Here is a 22,958-nt window from a genome sequence, read left to right as displayed (position 1 = left end):
TACTCATTCCTAACTGAACTTATTGTTTGTGTTCAGTTTTTAATTTGGGTGGTATATTTAATTTATTTGCTTTAATTATGTGTTCATTAATACCACTTGGACTAAATTATTAATCTGGAATCATAGTGAATTCAGTCAATTATAATTTGGATTATATTAATGTCAAAAGCTGTTAACATATTGCCACATTCCAGGCCATTGACACATTAGCACATTAAAGACTAAATGCACATCAAAACATTCAATGTTCAAATTTACTTGAACACCACTGGAATTCAATTTGAACTCAATACATTTGGACTTATTATAGAACATTTTGGACTATTTGGGATTTAATTGACAATACTGTACAATTTCTTTTAAAAATTCACTTCATATTTTTAAAAAATTATTTTTTTAATGATACAAAATATGTTGGTTTTTGCTCTTTTCTGTTACTTAGTTTAAAACCATACAATCACAACAGTATTACATAAACAAAATTAGTCCCAATCCCATAAATAAATAAATTAGAAAATAAAAAAATAAATAAATAAATTTTAAACAAGATAAGATAATCTTGGGTTTTACTTAAACCAAGTAACTTTTTCATTTTTCTGTACCTGAAATGGGAGATTCAAACAAAAAGACCACGTGTTGAAATGACCATCCAAGAAGAGTAGTAATAATGAGATTATCAAAATGGCTTCTATGATGGCCATAATGGATATCAGACAAGAGCCATTTTCATCTAGAAACAACAATGTAACATCAGTTTCATCAACCATTCTGAGAGAGTAGCAATAACAAGATTTTCCAGATAATCACTGTACAGGTAGCTAAGGGGCCCAAAGTGGCATAGTGATATAAAAAACACTTACTGTTACTGCCGTCTCACCTCTGTCTCCCCGTGGGTTTGATTCTCATGCTCGGACAATGTGGGTACTAGAGAAAGCTTGCCAGTAGCTTCCTGTGGGTTGGTGATTCTTCCCGGGATTTTTCCTGCACCAGTTATACTGGCCATCATATACATCTTGTGCTGAAAAATGGCATTAGACCCCATAACAACAACTACAGGAAGCCATATTGGATGTAACATTTTATACCATTGTCAGAGGACCAACTAGGCACCATAAAATTTCCGCTGAATACCTCATGTTGATATGACTTTCCCTTCATGAGGCATTGTGATACGAATATTTTCAAGCGGCTGTCATGGTAGCCATGGTGGATGTCAGATTGGTACCATTTTCTTTATGACAAACTAGAAGTCTTTAGGTGAAAACCCCATATTGATGTAGCCATTCTGCTCAGAAGAGCAATCAAACAACTGTCAAGATGGCTACCATGGTAAGCATATTCGATGTCAACAAGGCAAAATTTTCCTTAGACCCAACTAAACATCATAAAGAGACTTTTGGTGAGAACCCCATGTCGATGTGACGATCAGTCTAAAAGAAGTAGCAATACAATGATTTTCAGGATGGCTGGCGAGGTGGTCTTATTATGTGTCAGAGAGGCATCATTTTGTTAAACTATCAGCTTGATATGACCATTAATGTAGGAACTGCGCTAACAAAATCAAGAAGGCCACTGATGTATCCATATTGGATGTCCAAGTGGCAACATTTTCATATAGGACCAAACTGACCATACGATAAAATTTTGAGCAAAGTTTAATGTCAATTCTCCAAGTAGTTTACCTGATGAAGTGATATTAAGATAGCAAATGTGTGCCTAGGGAAGGATGATGAACCAGAGATCATCTCATAATACTCTTTTGGTCTATGGCCAGTAGAGCTAAACTGATTTGACCTATACAAATTTTTAAGTGTAGTAACATATGAGATGGAAAAATGATTATCTGGTGTTTGTTGCAACCAACAAAAAAAACCATAAGGACTAACTTTATTTTTTTATTCAATGAAAATAGCTGTCATTTATAACAACACAAATCAACAAAATAAGTGAACAGTACAGCATATAAAATGCAAGTAAAATCTGGTATAAACTTTATCTCGCCTGCTCATCATGCCTTGCACACTAACATGACAAGTATTTAAAGTTAAGAGTGGTGGTGTCTAAACAAACAAGCATTAAGTACAAAATATAAACAGAAAAAGAATGTCAGTGTGGCATAAATTTCGCCATCAGAACTCAAGTCTGAACTTCAACTCTAGAAGTCAGTGATTAGCTAATACTGACCAATGAAATTCCTTAAATTTGGTCTCATCTATATGACTTGGGCTAATGAAAATGGGACATGATCATTAATACAATACCTATCTACTTTTTTGATACAACTGAATGACTATGGTCAAATATTTGCTGCTGAATATGAGGAAATTAATGTACTATTTCATGCATCTGTCAATCATGCTCGGTTGTCTCGAATAAAGCAGTCTGAACAAAATTAAATCAAATATATGTTTAGGAACAACTGTTGCATGAAAAAAAAATTACTCGTGCTTAGGTTTGTCCATATTTTTTCTTTTATTTCTTCAAAAACTGACCAAGGAAGATATTAAAAGAAACTGTGGACTTGGAAAGCACCACTTCCTAACAGCTCTTCTAACAGGTAGTGATATATCCTATCGACTGATGACGTCTAGTACGTGTGCATCTGCAGAAATATTACATCAATGAAAGTGATTTCCCTATGTTATGCAATACAAAGAGTAAACAATCTGTCTTATAAACCAGAAATAAATATACACACATTTTTAAATTATCACAATAGGTCAGTCAATGTCCCAAAATAGTGATACTTTACCTGCAACAGCTATTATGCATGCATGCAGATATTTCAGTTAACCTTATCATAACTGTCTGAAGGTTTAAACAAGTCGTGGGTATTGAGAAATCCTCTGGAATGCACAGTAGGCGTTGGCGACAGCACAAGACCTAGACGAAGGTAGTACTTCCATTTTTTTTGAGGGGGGGAGGGGAATCATACCCTGTATATAATAAATACAAAGCATGACCAGTCATCATCTTTGCATAGACTTGTATAGGCAGATTGCTTCTCCCTCACAGAATCTTCCTTTTACATTTGTTTGAACTAAATCCTAGGACTATACAACACTTCGACAGCTAATGGCATGACTGAAAAAAAGCATTTAATTACTAATATGCCACTGTAAAAGTGACACATCATCTAAGACAAGAGAATAGGAAGCAGAAGTCTACGTCTGCATGGAATTACCCAGATAAGATTGTTTTGAAAACGTATCCACAAGTACCAAATCTGCAAGGGATTATTATCTGCCGATATACCCCTACTGATGGAAGCTAAGATGGTGGCTGTACTTTATTCTTCATTATATACAGAGTAAGATCCTGAATAATATAAAACACCATTAAAGACAAGCACCTATGTTGGCAGTTGTACAAATAACACTGGACAATCAGTCAATGCTCTATAATAAGTAATTCATTAACTAATTGCATATATAAATAAATAAAAGTGTATATTTAAATGATAGCAAGCAGAAAAAGCTCTTCAGTTTAACTGAATATGTGTTTTAATTATTAAAAACACTTATAATAAAAATAAAATGTAGATAGTTAATTGTGCAAATAAATCATGTCATATTTTGCATAATTCTGCTTCTAAGTATATACAGGATGCACATTATTATAATATACTAGTGAATCAAATATAGAATTTAATCATCAATCAAATCTGCATTATGCAACTTTAACAATGTATTTTTTTAGCAGGTACAATTGATACAAATGCATATGGCGATAAAATGAGATGCTAGTCAGATAAAAAATTGCATAGAAACATGTAATACCGACTATAGGTAGGTATGAAACATGTAATACCGACTATAGGTAGGTATGAAACATGTAATACTGACTATAGGCAGGTATGAAACATGTAATACGGACTACTGGTAGGCATGAAACATGTAATACCCACTATAGGTAGGCATGAAACATGTAATACCCACTATAGGTAGGCATGAAACATGTAATACCCACTATAGGTAGGCATGAAACATGTAATACCCACTATAGGTAGGCATGAAACATGTAATACCCACTATAGGTAGGTATGAAACATGTAATACCGACTTTAGGTAGGTATGAAACATGTACTACCAACTATAGGTAGGTATGAAACATCTAATACCGACTAGGTAGGTATGAATATAAAATACAGTACAAAAAGTTCAAAATTATCAGGAAACCTGGGTGAAATTAATGATTACATATGTCACCTGAACGAAGCATTCGTTGCTATATACCATCAAGATAAATTCAGACAAAAGTGATCCTGACAAAATGTTCACCCTCTTTTTAACTAAAGTAGCATCATTAGTTTAGGGTATGTACTATGGGATATTTTTTTAAATTTATTTTAACACTTGTAGAATTAAATTTTTAAATGGCACTTTATAGCTTGTATTGTACTGACATACATTAAACCCTGTACACATCTACGTATATGCATTCGAGAGCATAAAATGCATACAAAAGAGAAAATAACATTATTTTCTATTATATTAAAGTAAAGGCTGTGTAAAGAGTTTTTAAGATCCGCATATTATTATTATTTCTTATTAAATATTTGTTCTTTAAAATCTGCTTCACATGGCAATAAAGGTGTAGTATTTATCAAGATGCATTCCCTGTCTAAATGTCATGATTCTAGGAGGAACAGTATGGAAACATCATGACAAATTTATGTGATCATTAGCTAAACACTAAGCTTAATAAAAGATGAAATATAGGTCATGATGAGTTTCTACTAATGTATGAGTTGTACTAATATAGATCATCATCAATTTCTTGATTCTAACACGACAAGTGCCAGAGAAATGAACATCAAATACTACATAAAACAGATGCCAGTGAAGCATAAAACAAATGGGCCATAATGACCTAGTGCTGAAAAGAGAAAGTAGTGTTGCTCATCAGGCTGCACCTCCTCTCCAAGTTTTATGAATTTGGATAGAACAATATGTACATAGCATGTAACAAAAGTACTGGATCATAAGGCAAACGTAAAATCTTGACCTAAGTCAGTAAAATATGAAATTCAGGCCACAGTGATCTTTCCTTGTTCTGGTATGTATGTATGTATGTATGGATGCATGCATGCATGTATGTATGTCTTCTATTTTAATAAGCATGAAGAACAAAGACAATAATTAACCCAAGTAAGTGAGTCATGAAATATGGATCACAGTGACCTCAGTTTTTTGATGAGGGTAGGTTCCTACTGATCAAGTCGCATTCCCGCAAAAAGTTGCTTGGTTCCCATTCTGTATACAGTATGCAAAAATATCACCAACTGAGTGTCTATGGAGACTGCTTGAGTTGTGTCTTAAAACTACCTCACTTGAGAATCCAATGAATCACAACAGTGGGTAGAAACACACTGGCATTTCTACGTAATACTGTCAATTTTTACAGCTGCAATCTGTTGTGTCCAGAGTGACTTCTATACATCACTATGCAACACATTTGTCACTGAAGGTCACGTATCATGATAACAATGCTAAAACAAATTAAAATGTCTGTCCGGAAACTGCACAACAGAACAGGCTATAAGTGGTCTTGTTTGCAAGTTGTTTTGTAGTAAAATTTATACAAACTGGGGAACAGAACAAAGCTTATATGTACAACAAGTGGTGTCTATATAGCTGGTTCCACTGTATTTGGTTGTCGATTTTCACTTTAGTTTTTGTTTTACAAATAATGATTAAATATCACAAACTGCAAGAACAATGTACAAGATACATAATATCTAAATATTGCTACATATGGCAAGTAGCAACTTGCCTGACATAAGTATAGGCAGATATATAAGCAAATAAAGTTGATCAATGCTGCGAATAATTTCCTGTTTGCATAATAACATCTCATGTATGTATATTAAGCATTACTAAAACTAATATATATATATATATATATATATATATATATATATATATATATATATATATATATATACACATACAGATTTTGGTGAATATTCAGTACATTAGTTTCATTTTCTGGGCTGGCTTTCTTAATTACTATTTTTCACACAATTTATATACAATCAAACCTGTTAATAACAATCACTCAAGGTAAATGGCCAAAGTGTCATTTAATATACAGATGACTTCTGGATGCATGTTTACAAACTTGATTCATAAATAAATCCTGTATCACTATTATTAAGATGACAATGATTGTGATGATTATCATTTAGTGGTATTATTGCCTTGTATGCCTTATTATTATCATTTGTAGTAGTTGTAGTAGTAATTTTAGTAGTAGTACTTTAAGCAACTGGCAAACTTTCATATCCAAAAGAATTCACCGCAAAAATGTCAACCAAATGACTGTCGGGTCACATTTTTCAAAGACTGGTGATACTTTTTAAGTTGAAATACTGTTCCATCGCGTGTTTAATATCAAATATGAGCAAGACTTTACCCTCAGTAGGTAACATCTGGCCGTTGACTTAGGAAACCAGATGATCATTCGTAACATGATAGAGGAAATTTCATTGGCTAAACTGGAATGTCCATTGAGACCAAGTGACCCTGCTATATAAAGGTGACTGTTATGGCAGGTTTGACTTGGTGTATATCAACATGGGTTATGCTGCATTCTGAGAATAGCTGCATTGGAATTAAATGACTAATATTTAGTGCAATTACCCATTATGAAACCTTCAATGTACAGCCATGAGGCCCAATTCAAAAAGCATATGATGATCTGTTTAACCTTTGTAGCTGTTTTCTTATGAGCATAAGTGACATCCTTCACTGATGCAGAAAAGTCAGAATAATATTACTGAACTGCATTGGCACTATAGTAAGATAGAAAGATAAAATAACATTTGTCTATTTCATGCATTGGCACTATAGTAAGATAGAAAGATAAAATAACATTTGTTTATTTCATATGTATTAATACTTTTAACTTAATGATACTTGAAACCAATGTTGATTTCGTGGTACATTTTCATCAAAATAGAAAATCACTGGTGACATGACAATGAGCATGTTTTCATCTGTCTTGCTGTACATAAAATAATAGCAACATAATAGTAAACTCACTTTACCAGTCATAAACGATTTCCAATTATTTTTTATTTTTAACTGCAGAGTTCTGAAACAATCTTTGGTACTTTTGAAAATGTGCTATATACCAAATTCAGTAACAAGACTATTTTTGGGCAATGACTTAACATGTTCACAAGGTATCTGTAAGCACAACATATGGCTATTTATAGTGGCATTTTACCTTTAAAATGATGTCATGAATGGAAGATCAATAAACTTGCTCAAGCACAGACAATGCATGCATATAACCACATCATGCATTTCATTAAATCTGTAATTAATGGTGGATTTTTTTGCCAACACCCTTGAAGTTGCTGCAATGGTATCATTCAGATTAATCACAAACTAGGTTAAATTAATAAAACAAATCCATTCATACTTTTCTGCATAGTCATGCTCACATATCAGTACATCTGATTACCCAAATTATCAATCTGTTCAATGGAATGGGCATATTACAAAGTTTGGTCAAAATTCACCTGCACGTGCACAAATCACCATGTACATAAGCTCAGTTAAGTGCAAAAGATTATATGTTATAACTCCAAGGTCAGTTAGGTTTTCAAAACTCCTTCACAAAGTGCTGATATGTTTGTGATTAGATTTGCACCATTTTCATCCAATGAATTAATGCAAGAAGTGTTTACGTAATTAAAAATGTCCCCAAGACATATCCAAGATGAGTGAGGAGTATTTTCAGATGGCCACTATATACTTTGGGGAGGTCAATGAGCACCGTTTTTCATTCAGAACCAGCTACATAATGCTATAACCCCATGTTAATACACTCATCCACTCAGGTGAAGTAGACATAATGATTCTCAGGATGGCTTTCAAGGCAGCCATTTTGGGAGCTGGATCTGCATTTTAATATGGAACAAGTAAATATTGTAAGATTTTGTTTTTTAAATGTTGGCAAGATCAGCCACTTTGGTATTAAGTTGTTAGAAATTGCTGTTATGAGATTAGTAAATTTGGGAGGTCACAGTGTAATCCACTACACATAATGCACACTGTTCTAGAGAAAACTTTGATGTCGATACAATAACCCCTAACAGAGAACTAAGAATGACAAGGTTTACAAGATGGCCACTATGACCATCATACTGGAAGTCTGATCAACCCAATTTTCATTTAGGACCAACTGGATACAAGTCTTTTAATGAACAACACGTTTATATGAACATCTGTTCAGAAGAAATAGCTAAAAAAAATAAAAAAGCTACTAAGACCACCACATTTTGATATATGACCGTCACCATTTTCACTTTGGACCAATATCATCAGAAGTCTTTTAGGTGCGTGCAAGATTGATGCCAATCAGTCTATTAGTTTAAGAGAAGCAGTGATAACAAATTTTTGCTTATTTACAATGGACCACATGCCATTACATAAACTCATCTGGTCCGTGATCAGTGAAGCTAAAAACCAACTCCTTTAATCTCTGAATGTAGACACACTGTATACTTAATCAGTGCTAGCAAAATGGCAATACAAAAATGATTATTTACTTTCACGAAACAGTACACAGCATAATTAAAGCCAAATTTTCTAACAGACCTCTAACTGCAAAAATGCTCAGTGAAGAAAGACTGATATAGAAATCCTACATCATATAATAAAATATCAATCTAACATCAAACCCACTGGGTTGATGTTTACTAAGGCATCATAAGCTGACATGGTGGCCCCATCCATCTCTGTGGCAACAGCGTTATCCTCTCTAAGACGATGCCTCTGTCCACCTATCGTACTACCGCATTCTGGACATTTACCCTCCATTGTGGCTCCACCACAGTCTGCGATCACATAAACATGACCTGAGAAATAACATAAAAAGGGTAACTGTATTTGCTCACAAAAGTCATTTTGTTGTCAGCAAAATTGTTAAACCATATTCATAAGCATCATGCACAATGGTAAAATCTGTAAACATAATTAAATTTGTTAACATTTCTAAACTTGAGCACAGGAATTTTATGTTAATAAGAAAATCTTCATTATTCAATTGAATGAAATAATAAAAATAATAATCATAATAATAATAATACAATGAATTATTTAGACAGTTCGCATAAAAGAAAATCAAGGAGAAGTGTTTGTACCTATAAGACTGCACGATTATTCATGGAAATTTATATGTTATCATATGAATCAGCATTGGTAACAATCTTGTTACATGCATATATTATTTTCTAATTTAGCTTTGCACAGCTCAGACTCTATTCATAACAGTTACACCCACCCTTTGGACACTTGAACCAGTGCCCTTTTGTAAGACCCATCGCCTTCAGGATTACAACACGCTCCTCCTCACTGATACCAAGACCGCTGAGAGGACAGATGTCTTTCAACTTCTGTAGACAAGCCCTTACCAGAGCTTCTCGACCTGAGGAAAATTTCTTCCCGTCTTTGACAATATTTTCAGCATCTCTCATCTCAACTCTCAGCATCTCGTCCACTTGGACCCTGCGTTCTTCTATCTTCTTTGAAAACTGCACAAGCTTAAAATATGCTTCAATACGTGCAATTTCCTGTGAGGCATCATCGATCTCCTGGTCGGTCAACACATTTCGCCGGATCAGGATCCAGTCTTTTAATATCTGTAGATCGCGGACAGCATGTTTTCTTTCTGAGACCCGAGTAAAATCGATGTAATTGTCCCATTTTTCTTTAAGTTTCCTGGCAGATATTAAGAATTCTATTTGAGTGTCCAAAGCAACAAGCTCTCGTTCTGATTCTGCTACATCTCTTAATAGTTTCAGTTCACTGTATTCAGGACAATGTTCAATATTTCTGAAATGGAGTCTTATTTTGGACTCTATACCCGACTTTAATGTCCTCATCCTATTCTTTTCACCTCGAACAAGTGTCTTTACTTTTTCAATATCGTTAAGAGCAGAGTTGATGATATGGCCATATCGAAGATTCCGTCTTATTGGAGTCTTGCATCGAGGACATAGCTTTAACTGTATTGTCCTGTCTCCATTGTTTTCACCCGAAGTATCCATCCATGTATCCATAGATCCTACCTCAAAAATATGTTTACAGTCATCGAGCTGAATGAATCGGGCTTCAGGCTCATCCTCTGAACCAAAAAAGATCTGAGTTACCTCATCTTTGTTGCAGACTCTGCACAAATCTGGACATAGCTCTCCGCACAAGCCGATACAGGTATGCTGGCATGGAAGTCTCTTACGGCAGGGGTGATTACAGCGGGGTCTATCACATGGTTCATAGCAAAGCTTAGTACACTGAAAATGCTCACAATGCCAGTCACAGTGTTCTCTACAGGATACACATTCCTCTCCACATGATTTTGTGCACCTGCTATGGCTACATCTGTTTTCACACATCAGTTTACAGGGAGGACAATTGTTACACATATCTTTACACTGATGCCCACAGACAAGTGTCCTGCTACAATTCTTCATACATTGCTTATGTAATCTCCCCTCAGAACAATCGCCACATGTTCCTTCGCACTGGTGTTCACAATGTAAGATTTCCCCGCAGTATTGCCTGCAGGTTTCGATGTCTTGTTTGTAGCAGGACACTATCCCTTTGTGTCCACATGGCCATGTTTTATGAACAGGCACAACACATTCACTTGTATGCACGTCTCCACACTGTCGTTGGCACTTGTGACCACATGACAGTATATTATCACATGGAGCTAGACATGAAAAGCTAGCAGGCCGAAGATGACATGGGACTAACTGTTCGTGTCCACATTTTGGTATTGTCTTTGATATGAGCGTCTTGCAGTCTCCACAGTTCATATAGCACGGTTTGGAACACTTATGATTATTTACACACATGGTCTTTCCACATGGCTTTTGACATCTGTAACCTTTATGTTCAGGATCAAGCACATGACAAAACATTTGACAAACATGTCCGCAGTTCAAACGATACTCGCATTTTTTGGAACATCCTCCCTCTGGAACTTTGTTGAAATCCTTTGGTACAGCAGCTGTAATACCCTCATCATTAGGGTGATTCTGACAATAGAGTTTCAGTTCTGGACCAAATAAGCCTTTCTTTTTTATGGTTTGCACCATTTTCTTCCACAGCTCAGAACTTTTAGAAAGCAAGTCAAAATTTCCTATTAAATAAAATCCTGTCTTTGCTCTCGACAATGCCACACAAATTCTATTTTCGACACTAAGAAAGCCAATATGCCCTTCTTTATTGCTTCGAACCAAAGACAGAATAATGATATCGTTTTCTTCTCCTTGATAGTTATCGACCACGGTAACACGAACACCTTCGAACATACTTTTAGGCATGAGTTTCCGCAGACAAAAGAGCTGTCCTGAGTACAAAGTAAGAACAGTAATCTGAGAGGGTTCATAGCCTTGCTGCAGCAAATATCTGCAGAATGCTACAATGTACTCTGCTTCATGAGTATTAGAATGACTCTTCAGATCTTCTTCATGTTGCTCAGGATAACTGTGGTCTATAAAGTACATGAAAGATGACACGCCCTTGATAAGTTCCTTATTTTGAACTGATTCGTCATCCTCAAGACTTGGGTAGATATGGCGAACCAAATCGGCGATGTCTGGTCTCATCCTATGCTGCAAATTAAGACAGTCCCATTTCATTTCATTCTTTAACATCCTCTCAAACAATGACAGGTCTAAATTATAGTCTCTAGCAAGCCTGAATACTGTCGGGTTTGGTTTGAGCTGTTTATGGTCTCCAATTAGTATAAGATGATCACACCCATTACTGAGTGTAGTGATGACATGTGCCTCTAAAACTTCAGCTGCCTCTTCTACAACAATGACACGGGGTCGAATCTCTTGCAGAATGGATTGATATTTAGCCGCACCAGTAGTGGTCATCCCAATGACAGTAGCTCGACGCATGATCTCTTTGTCTTCTTGCATGCGAGCTTCATTGAACCTTCTGGCAGCAATGTCAATCTCTTCAGGATCTATTTTCCTCAGAAGATATTCTTTATAGAGTGAAATCCACCTTCGGTAAAGTCGCCATTTATCTCTTTGTTGAATTGTCCAGATATTTTGCAGTCCATCTGCTTCAGCTTTGCTCATTATGTCATTTTGAGCCAGTTCATAACGCACTGTTTTCTTTATTTTCTTCTTTTGTTCTTTTTGAACTTCCCAAACATTCTTTTCAGTGCCTTTGGGTTGTCTGTCTATGTCGTCCACACGAAAGGCAACTGCGGTTAATGATATAGGATTCTGCTCTTCATCAAGAGCTATATGTTCCATCCCAGGCTCTTCATCGTCAGAAATCATACCATCATCAAGCAGTCGTTGATTCTGAACTGCATTCAACTCGTCCTCGACATCAACAAGTTCATCCTCCTGGTTTCCATCTCCAAATTCTTCCATTATTGCACGCACTACTTCTCTATCAATTGCCTGATCTTGCCTTCTAGCATTCTCTCTGTCCGCATTGTTTGCTGGTCCAGGATTTTGCCCTCTTCTCTCTATGTCTCCTTCAATTTCGATTTCAGGCGCAACATTACCCAGGCCAAGCCATTCTACTATGACAGAATACCTTTTTGGTAACTGCTTTCTGACTTCCGGATACATGTAAATAAGGTCATTGAAACCATCAGTCAGCCTCATGTATTCCATGTCCATGAACGGACGGAGAAATTCTTCATGAAGTATTTCTGTTTGTGCCTCTTTGATTCTCTCTCCAATCACATCTAATTTTCTTTTCAAATCAGAAAGAGCCCGAAAAGCTGCACCCTTATTTCGGAAAAGAGCTTCATTTCCAACACGACCTCGGAAATTTTTCAGCGAGCATTTCTGCAACACTTCACTATTGCTCCTACTTCCCACACGCACAATGTCTCCCTTGTAGAATTTGTAGATTCCCTCTAGAAACTGATCAAGGGCATGATTCGTATAACAAACAACCAACATCGGACGTGGATCTAGATTGCCGGTTTCAGGGTTTTTGGACCATACATCGCGATTGTAGAGCAAAGCCTTAACTATCTTCAAACCAATATATGTTTTCCCAGTGCCTGGTGGACCCTGTGCAACTGCAAATTCCTTTGTTAGCGCTGAAATCACAGCCTCATACTGAGAACAATTCAAATGCAGAAGGCCAGCTGGTGGCCAGCTGGATCTGTCTAGTATTCTGACATCCTTTGCTGGTCTTGATACCACACTGAAAGAATCATTATGATCTCTCCTAGGTCTGGTTTCTGCTGTTAGCTTAGACTCTTCCTGAATGATAAAGTTTTCATCAACAAGGGGTCTTAAATCGAACTTGATATCTGGATTATTCCTTAGGTACAAAGGTGGCTTCACGTCAGTCTCACACCTGACAATGTACTTTTCAAAGGGTAAATCTCCTTCACGTATGTTTTGAAGACCAGCAAGAACATGGCGATATGCCTCAAAATAGGCTGTTGTCTCTGCCATCGTAAATTCCATTTTCTGAAGCTGTCGAATAGTGTCGAAATTATGTTCAATCTTCACTTGCAGAATACCCTTTTTAAGGTCTTTGGGATCCCTGTTTGTGACGGTTGCAAAGTAGAAGGTCTCAAACAAATCTGTTGACAGACAGAGGAGGGATCCATGAAGAAGCCGTTTTGACGACTCCCAGCGAGCTCTCATGTGACTCACATCAAACTGAATTGCATGACATAATCCAGATTCTGTGCAAACGGGAGTAATGATTCGTACGTGATTGTAGATTCTGACATCTTGGAAACGCTTGATTTTTCGATTTTCTCTTACAACTTGCAGAAATTCGGCTATACCATCTCTCAAAGGACCTACAAAATCTTCCCTAAGAAGTCTATATTGTATATCAAGGTAATGATTTAGGTCTTCATAACCACCTCTTTTCTTGTTTTTCCGCAAAAATGGTTTTGCATTTGTGTCCAGTTCTACTGATCGTGGGAAGACCTCATATTGACGGAAATCATCATCAGGTTCTCTATCATCATCACCCCCTTCTTTTTGCTTTTTCCCTCTCTTTTGTTGACCTTTAAGGATATTATTTGCATGTTCTTTGAAAGCCTGATATTCTTGCAGCAAACTATCATCTAATCCCTCCGGGGTGTTGACCATAGCATCTATAACAAATTCAATGGCAGCACGCAGACCAAGACAAAGTGCCAGACTAGCATTTGGCATTCGAATACATAACTGTCGTGCGACAAAGATAAGGTCTTTCATTTGTTGTACGTGCTTCACTACATCTCCCTCTTGAACTTCACGAAATGCAAATGTGGTGTAGCCTACCATGCTATCTGTAAACTCATCGTGTCTCACAGTATTTAAAATTAACAACAGACTTGCATCCATGGAATGACACTCACATGCTTTTGCCAGAACTCTCAGAAACTGTTTAAGGTAGGGACCGTCATCTGAACATTTAGTGACAGATCTTTGTAGAATACCATTGTCCACAGTGGTGGTCAACACCTGAATGATCTCACTTGGCTCCTCATCAGCTAATTCACGAAGTCGCATATATCCTATAGTTCTATTTCCACGAAGTCTGTTGGCACCATCGACACCTCTATGTTCATCATCCCTTTGTCCTCTTCCCCTTCCACGAGCCCCTCTGCCCCTTATGACCTCATCTCGGCCTCTTCCTCCTCTTCCTCTACCCCCACGTACTAGGGCACCTCTACCTCCAACAGCAACACGATCATTTCTGTTATGCCCAGGGTGTTCTTCATGTCTGTCTATCTCAGGATTTTCCAAACGTTCCCTTAGCCTTTCTTGGTTCCTAACTCCTTGTCGCCACCTTTAACAATGAAATAAAATTAAATATTATCACTGTAAATGTTAAATTTTCCTCTTAAGAAATTTAGATTCCTTCTTAATTAATTGACATTGTTACAAATGTTAAATATGCTTTTGGTACATAAAATTTATGATTATTAAGCACAGGATGAAATTTATATCTGTATGTATGTATGTATGTATATTACAGTTGTACCGATTAATCGGCCATACTCATAATCGGGCCAATTATTAGAACAATTGGTACTGGCAGAAATAATCTGTGCCGATGCAAACAAATTTCTAAACTATAAATTCAATCATAACATTCATCTTGACATGGCTTGAATTTTAAATCAGAATTAAATAGTGGAAATTAAGGAATAAACATTTGATTTGGGGGTTAACTGAAAGAAAATATATTCTTAAAAGTAAATACTTTTTAACACGCTTGCTGTAAGCTACCGCTGATTGTCTGCACACAACAAATTATCAATACCATTCATGCACTCATCCCAATCACAGCAGCCAACCAGCCAATGAGGCCTCGTGTGGCTGTTGAACTTCCAGCATACACATTAGCAGATAAATAGACAGATGGCTAGCAAAATTTCCAACTGCTATGAAACTATGACTCACTATAGCTAATCTGTTCTTAAGCCAGTCCTGCAATGCTGCTAATCAATGAATAGCGGTCGCACACTGAAGCAGCTGAATGCAGACATACAAATATCAAGCAGCACTGATATTGGCATGCCAAGACCAACGACTTTATCCTTGGATACCCCAGCTGTTGAGCTGGTTCAGCGTGGTGCATGCATCCATCCAGCCTAGTGGACAACATAGTAGTAACTTACTTGATTTAAAACATTGTTTCAAGAGCATGAATTGATTGGATTATTAATACTGACTAGAGATTGTACACTATTAAATATACTACCAAGCCTATGCATAATGTCAAACTCAAAACACTCAAGTTTTAGTCTGGAATTACTTCAAAGTAGGTGCAGTCAACGAGTCCAAAGCAAATTGCACACCTTGCAAAACAAACATTTCCAGAGGTGGAAAGGTCTATAAAAACTATACGACATCAAATCTTGTCCAGCAATTGCACTGCAACCACATCATCAAACATGGCCTGTTTCTGGCAGACAGAAAAGAAAAGCATGTTGCACAGTTAAACTCAGCAGCTGCAGCAACTCCTCATACAATGACTATTGATGCTATGCTGGACCGGAAGCACCCATTTGCATTTGATGACCTGAGAGCTATTAGTTGGCACAAAGCTATTTTAGAGTTCATAGCAGTAGATGTGCAACCATTTTCTGTTATTGAAGACATTGGATTTCGACGTCTGATGGCCAAGGCAGATCCGTGCTATAAAATTCCAAGTTGGAAGTACTTTTCCACATCTTTGATACCTGACATGCATAAGGTGATACAAAGCAAGGTGCATGATTTAGTTTCTGCCCAATCAGACCTTAATTTGATCTCAGATGCATGGTCAGACCTGTCCATCGGCATAGCCTTGCTGAGTCTTATGGCACACTAGCTGACGAAAGACTTTCAGCGGAAACAGGTGATTTTATCAGCAATGCCTCTCGATGAATCATAGTCAGGAGAATATTTGGTGAGCAAACTGGACAAATTATGCAAGGAATACAACATTCACAAAACTCATATCCATGTTCTTCTGCATGACAGAGGTGCAAACATGGTTAAAGCAATGCGCCTGGCTGAAATCGACAGCATCCTATGTTTTGCACACACGCTGCAGCTCGTTGTCTGTGATGGCATTCTGTTGCAACGAGCTATCAAAGATGTTTTGGCGATCTCGCGATCCATAACCAGCAAGTACAGGCACTCCATCCTGGCACAACAGCAGCTCAAAGAGCAGCAGGAAAAATTTGGTGTTGCCCATAAGAAACTCATCCAGGATGTCCAGACATGCTGGAATTCTACATACAATATGTTGGTTTTGTTATATGAACAAAAACAAGGCTTATGCTACTCTCTATGACCTGCCTAGCCTAACAGCCCAACAGTGGGTCTTGTTTAACAATATTGTGGACACATTAGGCCTATTCATGGACATTACCAAGGAAGTAAGTGATAGCCAAACATCAGTATCCATCATTCTTTCTATACTGAAAATGCTCCGAATGTTGCTGGCTCGAGAGCATGAAGTGAGTCAAGGTATTCAGACAATGCTCTGTGATATGTCACTGAACACACACGTTGCTGATGTTGCCAGCTAAAAGAAATTTGTCTTGGCTTCCATCTTGGATCCACGATTCAAACATCGCCTATTCAGCGAAGAATTACTTTTGACCATATCCAAAGAATGGCTTAGAGCAGAATGCATCATAGTTGCGTCAGATGACAAGCAGGAGGAACCCCCGACCAAAAACAAAACAAGCTAAAACTGAAACAAATGCCACTGGACCATCAACGTCGCGTCTTTGGGATTTGTTTTCTGTGGCCTGTGCCAAACCTGTCCGTACCATCAACGAAACAACCCACCTGGATGACGCCATTGATGCGATGCTTGAATTGTATCTGGCCATCCCTCTGTTGCCATGAGAAGACTTATATGGCTGGTGGAACGCTCACAGGTTTCAGTTCCACTACTTGGCCAAATTAGCTAGACGCTATTTGTCTGCACCAGCTTCAAACGTTCCAAGTGAACAGTTGTTTAGTGGTGCAGGCCAGATTTTTTTCGGATCGTCGTGGATCTTAAACTTGCCGAGAAGGGAAAAATGTTACTGTTGATTAAATACAACCTACCTCAACTCGACTTTCAGTATTAACTGCAGCCAGCGTACAGTGATGTCTAACTATAGTCTTAAAGCATGCATATTATTAATTTTAATTATTATTGGGCTATCATTATTAACATTTTTTAGTCCTTTATTGAAATCTAGTAATGGCAACCTACATCACTGAAAATAAGTTAAAAGACTAGCTAAATACATTTTTAGTCATTTGTACCTTGAATTGGCAAACCATAAGTTTTATCATTATTAGTTTTACAGTTTTTCAAATTTTATGTTTGTGTGATTGTTGTTTTCTATAAATAGCAATGTACTTCTTATCTGGTTTCTGTTGGTTTTTGTATAGAAGTTCAAATTCACATGCCGTATAAACAACCTTGTTATAACTCAAACAGCAAAATACCTGCTTGCATTACACTAATAGGTTTATGTTTCTGAACCAGTCATTGTGATAAGACAAATAATAATGAAATAATCGGTATCATAATCAGTATCAGCAATTTTAATAATTGACTATATGCGGTATCGGCATAATCGGCAAAAAGTGACATAGTACCTCTTTAATGCATGTATGTATGCATGTATGCATGCATGCAAGCATGTATGTGTTTCTTGTAAGGGTGGAAAAATTCTGAAGATGCTCTCGAAGCACATTTTGACGTGGTCAGCATGACACACAACAATTGACTTTGATATATGGGCTAGCCTCACAGAAATTGCAGCCAGCGAATGATGGGGTAAGCTCTGGTTTGGGGACATGATTGCATTTTAATTAGTTCCCACTAGGATAATGGTTAGAAATACAGAAGAGGAGATGTTAATGTTGGGTTAAGTAGCAGAAAATGACAAAGTAAAGACAATCGAGAAGCAATCTGTGCCAATTGAAATAAGTTATATAAAAGTTTGCTTTTTTTCCAGACATATACATTAATATAGGCTGAATAGAGATAATTATTCTAACTATTATGGGCATGTTAAATTTTCAGTGGTTAAATAAAAACTAATCCTGATTGCTAAGCTAAACGAGGGGTCCTTGTTTCCCAGACAAAACTCAAGGTTTTAAATAATCTCAATCACAAAGATAGTCAGAGTTTCTGTAGGAAGCCAAGAAGTTCACTCTGAAATTAGTAGAAAGTACTTTTTTGTAAAAAATTTGCAAGAGACGTGTCTGGAAAGTTGAGAACACAGAAAAGAGATACTTGGCTTCATAGGAAAGGGAGCGAGTCTCTGAAAAGCACAAGGAAAAATAGCTCCATAACTGCACCACAGAAAGGAGAACTGACAACCAGGTTATGGCTGATGAGCTGGAGGAGGATAGAGAGAGAGGAAAGGAATATGGCAACCCTGACCTGTCACAGACACTGAATTTGAGGGACTCGAAACAACCAGATTATTCCGGCATCCTGATAATGAGTTTGATCGTTCACTTGATTCTGTGATGAAATTTGTTTTATCAGTATAACAGAATGGCTATAAATATGGCAATTCTACTTTCTAAGAGAAAGTGTATCCTTCAAATGTCATGTTCAATTTCATTTTGTTTATGTAATTGTTATATTTTACATATGGGGGCTTGTGTTATTCTATTCTATATCTCTGCTCAGATCTATTTTAATTCCATCCATTAATTTGATATTTTAAGTTATTAAATACTCAATTTGGGCAAAAAGACTATGGTCTTTTATCTCCTAGATAATGATAACCAAACCAAAGGCACCAAACATTAAGTGAATGGCCATAACATGCATATATGTATGTATGTTTATATGTATATATGTGTATATATATATATATATGTGTGTGTGTGCATGTGTGCAACAAATATACTTTCTCTCTCTCTCAAGTAGCCCCTATTAAATTCTGTAATGAATTTAGAATTAGAATATAATACTATCTACTAATTTTAACCACTATTCCCTGTAAAGCAATGAGCACTTGTAATGAACTGTGAGGTAGTCATTGGGATGAATCCCCAGCCCACTGCTACCTATGTACAGGGAATAAAAAATGTACGAGACAAAATTGCCATTGAACTTCAATAAGAAAGATTCAGCTAATAAAGATTTAAAATTATCTATATCTTGTATTCATATATTTAATGGCCCTGAAAAATGAAATAAACATGAACAATAAGAGTGGTGGTGATATTTTCTGCTGTTTTCATTCTTGTATGTTGAACTGAAAACTGCTCTGTGCAGTGATTTGATAATTGCTCAGAAGGATTGGTTTCCTTTGAAGTATGAATTTGCAGCAAGTAAATAAACTGATGTTATCAATGTCTAACCAAAAATGATATTTTTTAATGATGGTAACATTTATCATTGAGGATCGAAAAACCCGAAATTTCACACTATAGAACTAGTGACACCTATTGTGATCCTTTATAAAAAAAACTCTCTCTCTCTCTAAAATACCTATCTGCCATGGTGAATTCCTAGGGAAGTTATTCCTTACAGCTTGCTAGGTACCTCCAATCTGAAAAGAAAATAACTGACAGTTAAAAACTTAAAACGAGAATGTTTCTTTACTTGGGAAACCATATGAAAGATAAATAGTAAATTGTATATACTGATAAATTGTTGTGAATTGTGTCCTCTGCAATAACTCGTTCCGGTCTTTGTGAATTTGTGATAGCAAACTGACCAAAGCAAACCACAAGAATGAAAACTATCTTATCATTATTATTTTTATAAATAATGCACCAATATCATCATACTCATCATACAATAACAGTCACAAGTCCTTTGTAAACCGTTATGTCAAAGTCATATATCACAAAAGCGAGTGAGACGTTATATTTATTTAAGATGCCAGAATCATTAATGATTCATAAATCGCAAAGTGATAAATACACGCACATTGAGTTAATACAGGTGGGAGGTCATTTATGCACTTCATGCCTTAATTAACAAGTTCTGACAACACTGTTCACTCCTTTTAATGAGCCAAAACACGAACATGTAATTACTTTCAAAGAACATACATGTCCATCAGAATATACATGCAAACTTTGTACTCTCCTTTAATACCCTGATCTTTTCATAGACAAAGACATACCATTCTTATATACATGTGTTTACAAACAAATAACAGTGCAAAAAGGATATGAAACCATTCCAAACGTTTTCGAGGTTTACCCATTCCTTTCTCAAGTGCACAAAAATGATTACACTAATGAGAAAAGAAAAACAAACACACAATTAACTACAACATATACACCGTGTATGGCTGTTGATATTTACATTTCAGAAAACTACATATGGGAAAGCGAATTAAAGGAGCAAACTTCTATGATGCTACTCACTGCTGTGGATTTTAAGTTACAGCTTGCAAGACAGAAGGTCATTTGAACAACGGAATTTGATTAGTGGCTCAGGCAAGTAGGTCAGAAAGGAAGAATACGCTCAATCTGTGGGGATTTTGGCAATGGTCCAATTAAAACTTTACCAGGATATATTTTGCTGAGCTGGCAATTACTTTTCAAACGGTAATATAATCTATTTATCTATCTGGTATGCCGTTGCAGTCAACCTTGATTGTTGAAATTTAAACGTTTTACTTGAAGAAAACAAGTAGAACAGTCACGCATTCTGTCTCGTGCGTTTCACATGCACAACAGAATGTGATGTCTTATTATATTCTTACGCACAAAATGAGACGTGCCTTCGTAATTTTGCGGGAAGAACAATGTTATTACGCGCCGATTTGAGGGGCTGGGGGCTCAAAATGGCGGATATGGAAGTACACACGTTTTGTGACGTCACGTGAAAACAACGGATTACATGACGGTCAGGTACACAAGAGAAAGAAGTATGAACAGAGAAATAGAATATATAGAAATATTAATTAGTAAAGGAAGAAGTCAGGAAAGTTTTGCTAGGTCACATTTTCTTTCCTTCATCCAAGACCTGTCCATTTACTGTGGCAGCAGAGAAGTGTACTTTAACCAGCATAAATTTGGGATTCATTAGATCTTAATCCGCTGACAGACGAGACGAAAGTAAGTCGTTGCTGAAATTTTACCTGCAGGTTGACGTGCAGGTTGCGAGATTTGTATAATCATGTCTCTCGGAATGCAGATGGCGAGATCCAGGTCAAATTTCAGCAACGATGTACTTTCGTCTCGTCTGTCTGCAGATTAAAGACACGACGAATGCTATGCTCGCGACTTTTGAGAAAATAAGTCATATTCATATCGATTTCATGCAGGTATATCTTGATGAAAGGTCGTTCAAATGAAAGGTCGTTCAAGTTTGCTAGGCCGGCTAGTAAGTGGCTACCATATGCCGACACCAAATGATGTTGGCAAATTGAAATTCCAACTTTTCGATAGGGAGTGGACTCTGACCCTACACCCCAAGATCAATGTCCAAATATCAAAAATGGGGGCCACGGGTCAGAGGAAACTCGGACTAGTTTTACTCCCGAGATATTAGACACCGTAAATAAACAAATGTTGATCAGCATCGACCGATTCATCAATTTGACAATCTATCTGAGTGTATATCTATGTTCATACTAGTACAACGTTCAGATTCAGCCAGCCTGTACTATTCCATGCAAAACAGAACGATATTCTTAGAGAAAACCATCCATAATGATACAACCTAATCACAGCAAAACTCTTAAGGTTACGCTATCAATGGACTTACCATCTCAGTAGTGATCAATTGTCAGCTAATCCTGCTTCTGACCACAATTTGATATTTAATAATTCCAAAGTGAAACTAAAACCAAATGTAACATTTGTAAATCCCAGAACATTGTTCCGCTTTTATACATTCATCGGTCTCCTCCTGCAATATGCCTGTAACTGATACGAATCGATGACCTTTGAACTCTAGCTAGTATCTTCCTTGTTTATTTGAATGGAACTGGTTAGTGTTTCACTATACAAGGAATAACACGTGCAAGAATCATTTATGCATTTGACATAACACATGGTAACAACCATCAACTTAATAAAGAAAACATCAAGTTTTGCGAAACAAAGACTGTGTAGTAATACATTACGTAAGCACCTGGGTTTGTCCAAATAACGGTGCTACTTTCTCGACACTGATAAATCAATACAAAGTGAAAGTAGAACCGAGTAGTGTTTCGTAAGATACAGGGGTTTCTTAAAAAGAACATTACTGACAAACACGTCGACATACGAGAAGACTGAAAAAGGTTGTTGAACCCGAATGGAAATCGACCATAGCCACCAGAAAGACAGTAAATTCAGGACATCTTGAATTATGTGTATTAGATAATGTGTATTAGATACAAGTGGTTGTCCGTACGATAGGAACATCAATTACAGGAATTGACCTACAGTGGAGGCGCGAAGGAGGGGCATTCTAGAGTGGGAGGGTCATTTTCTCCAAGACGTCAGGAAATTGGGGCGCTATCGGGAG

The 22,958-nt window shown here is 36.7% G+C and overlaps 1 protein-coding gene across 2 annotated transcripts; it reads right to left on the bottom strand.

Annotated features, from left to right (window-relative positions):
• Positions 1-1,882: 1,882 nt before the first annotated feature.
• Positions 1,883-22,507, bottom strand: LOC149799119 (NFX1-type zinc finger-containing protein 1-like). Of its 2 annotated transcripts, none has more exons than XM_089958157.1 (4): positions 22,212-22,507; positions 19,974-20,034; positions 9,298-14,807; positions 1,883-8,872 (listed from the first exon to the last, which is right to left on the bottom strand). In XM_089958157.1, the coding sequence occupies exons 2-4, from the start codon at positions 19,982-19,984 to the stop codon at positions 8,679-8,681; spliced, it is 5,715 nt and encodes a 1,904-aa protein (XP_089814283.1). In that variant the 5' UTR covers positions 19,985-20,034; positions 22,212-22,507; the 3' UTR covers positions 1,883-8,678. The 2 variants fall into 2 exon arrangements, with proteins under 2 accessions (XP_089814283.1, XP_089814282.1); XM_089958156.1 differs by lacking the exon at positions 22,212-22,507 and adding an exon at positions 21,223-21,304.
• Between the last annotated feature and the right edge of the window lie 451 nt (positions 22,508-22,958).

Source organism: Sinohyriopsis cumingii, chromosome 5 (genome assembly GCF_028554795.1).
Source record: "Sinohyriopsis cumingii isolate HCF-2022 chromosome 5, ASM2855479v2, whole genome shotgun sequence".
Classification (NCBI taxonomy): Eukaryota; Metazoa; Mollusca; class Bivalvia; order Unionida; family Unionidae; genus Sinohyriopsis; species Sinohyriopsis cumingii.
This window is presented reverse-complemented; position numbering and strand designations above follow the sequence as displayed.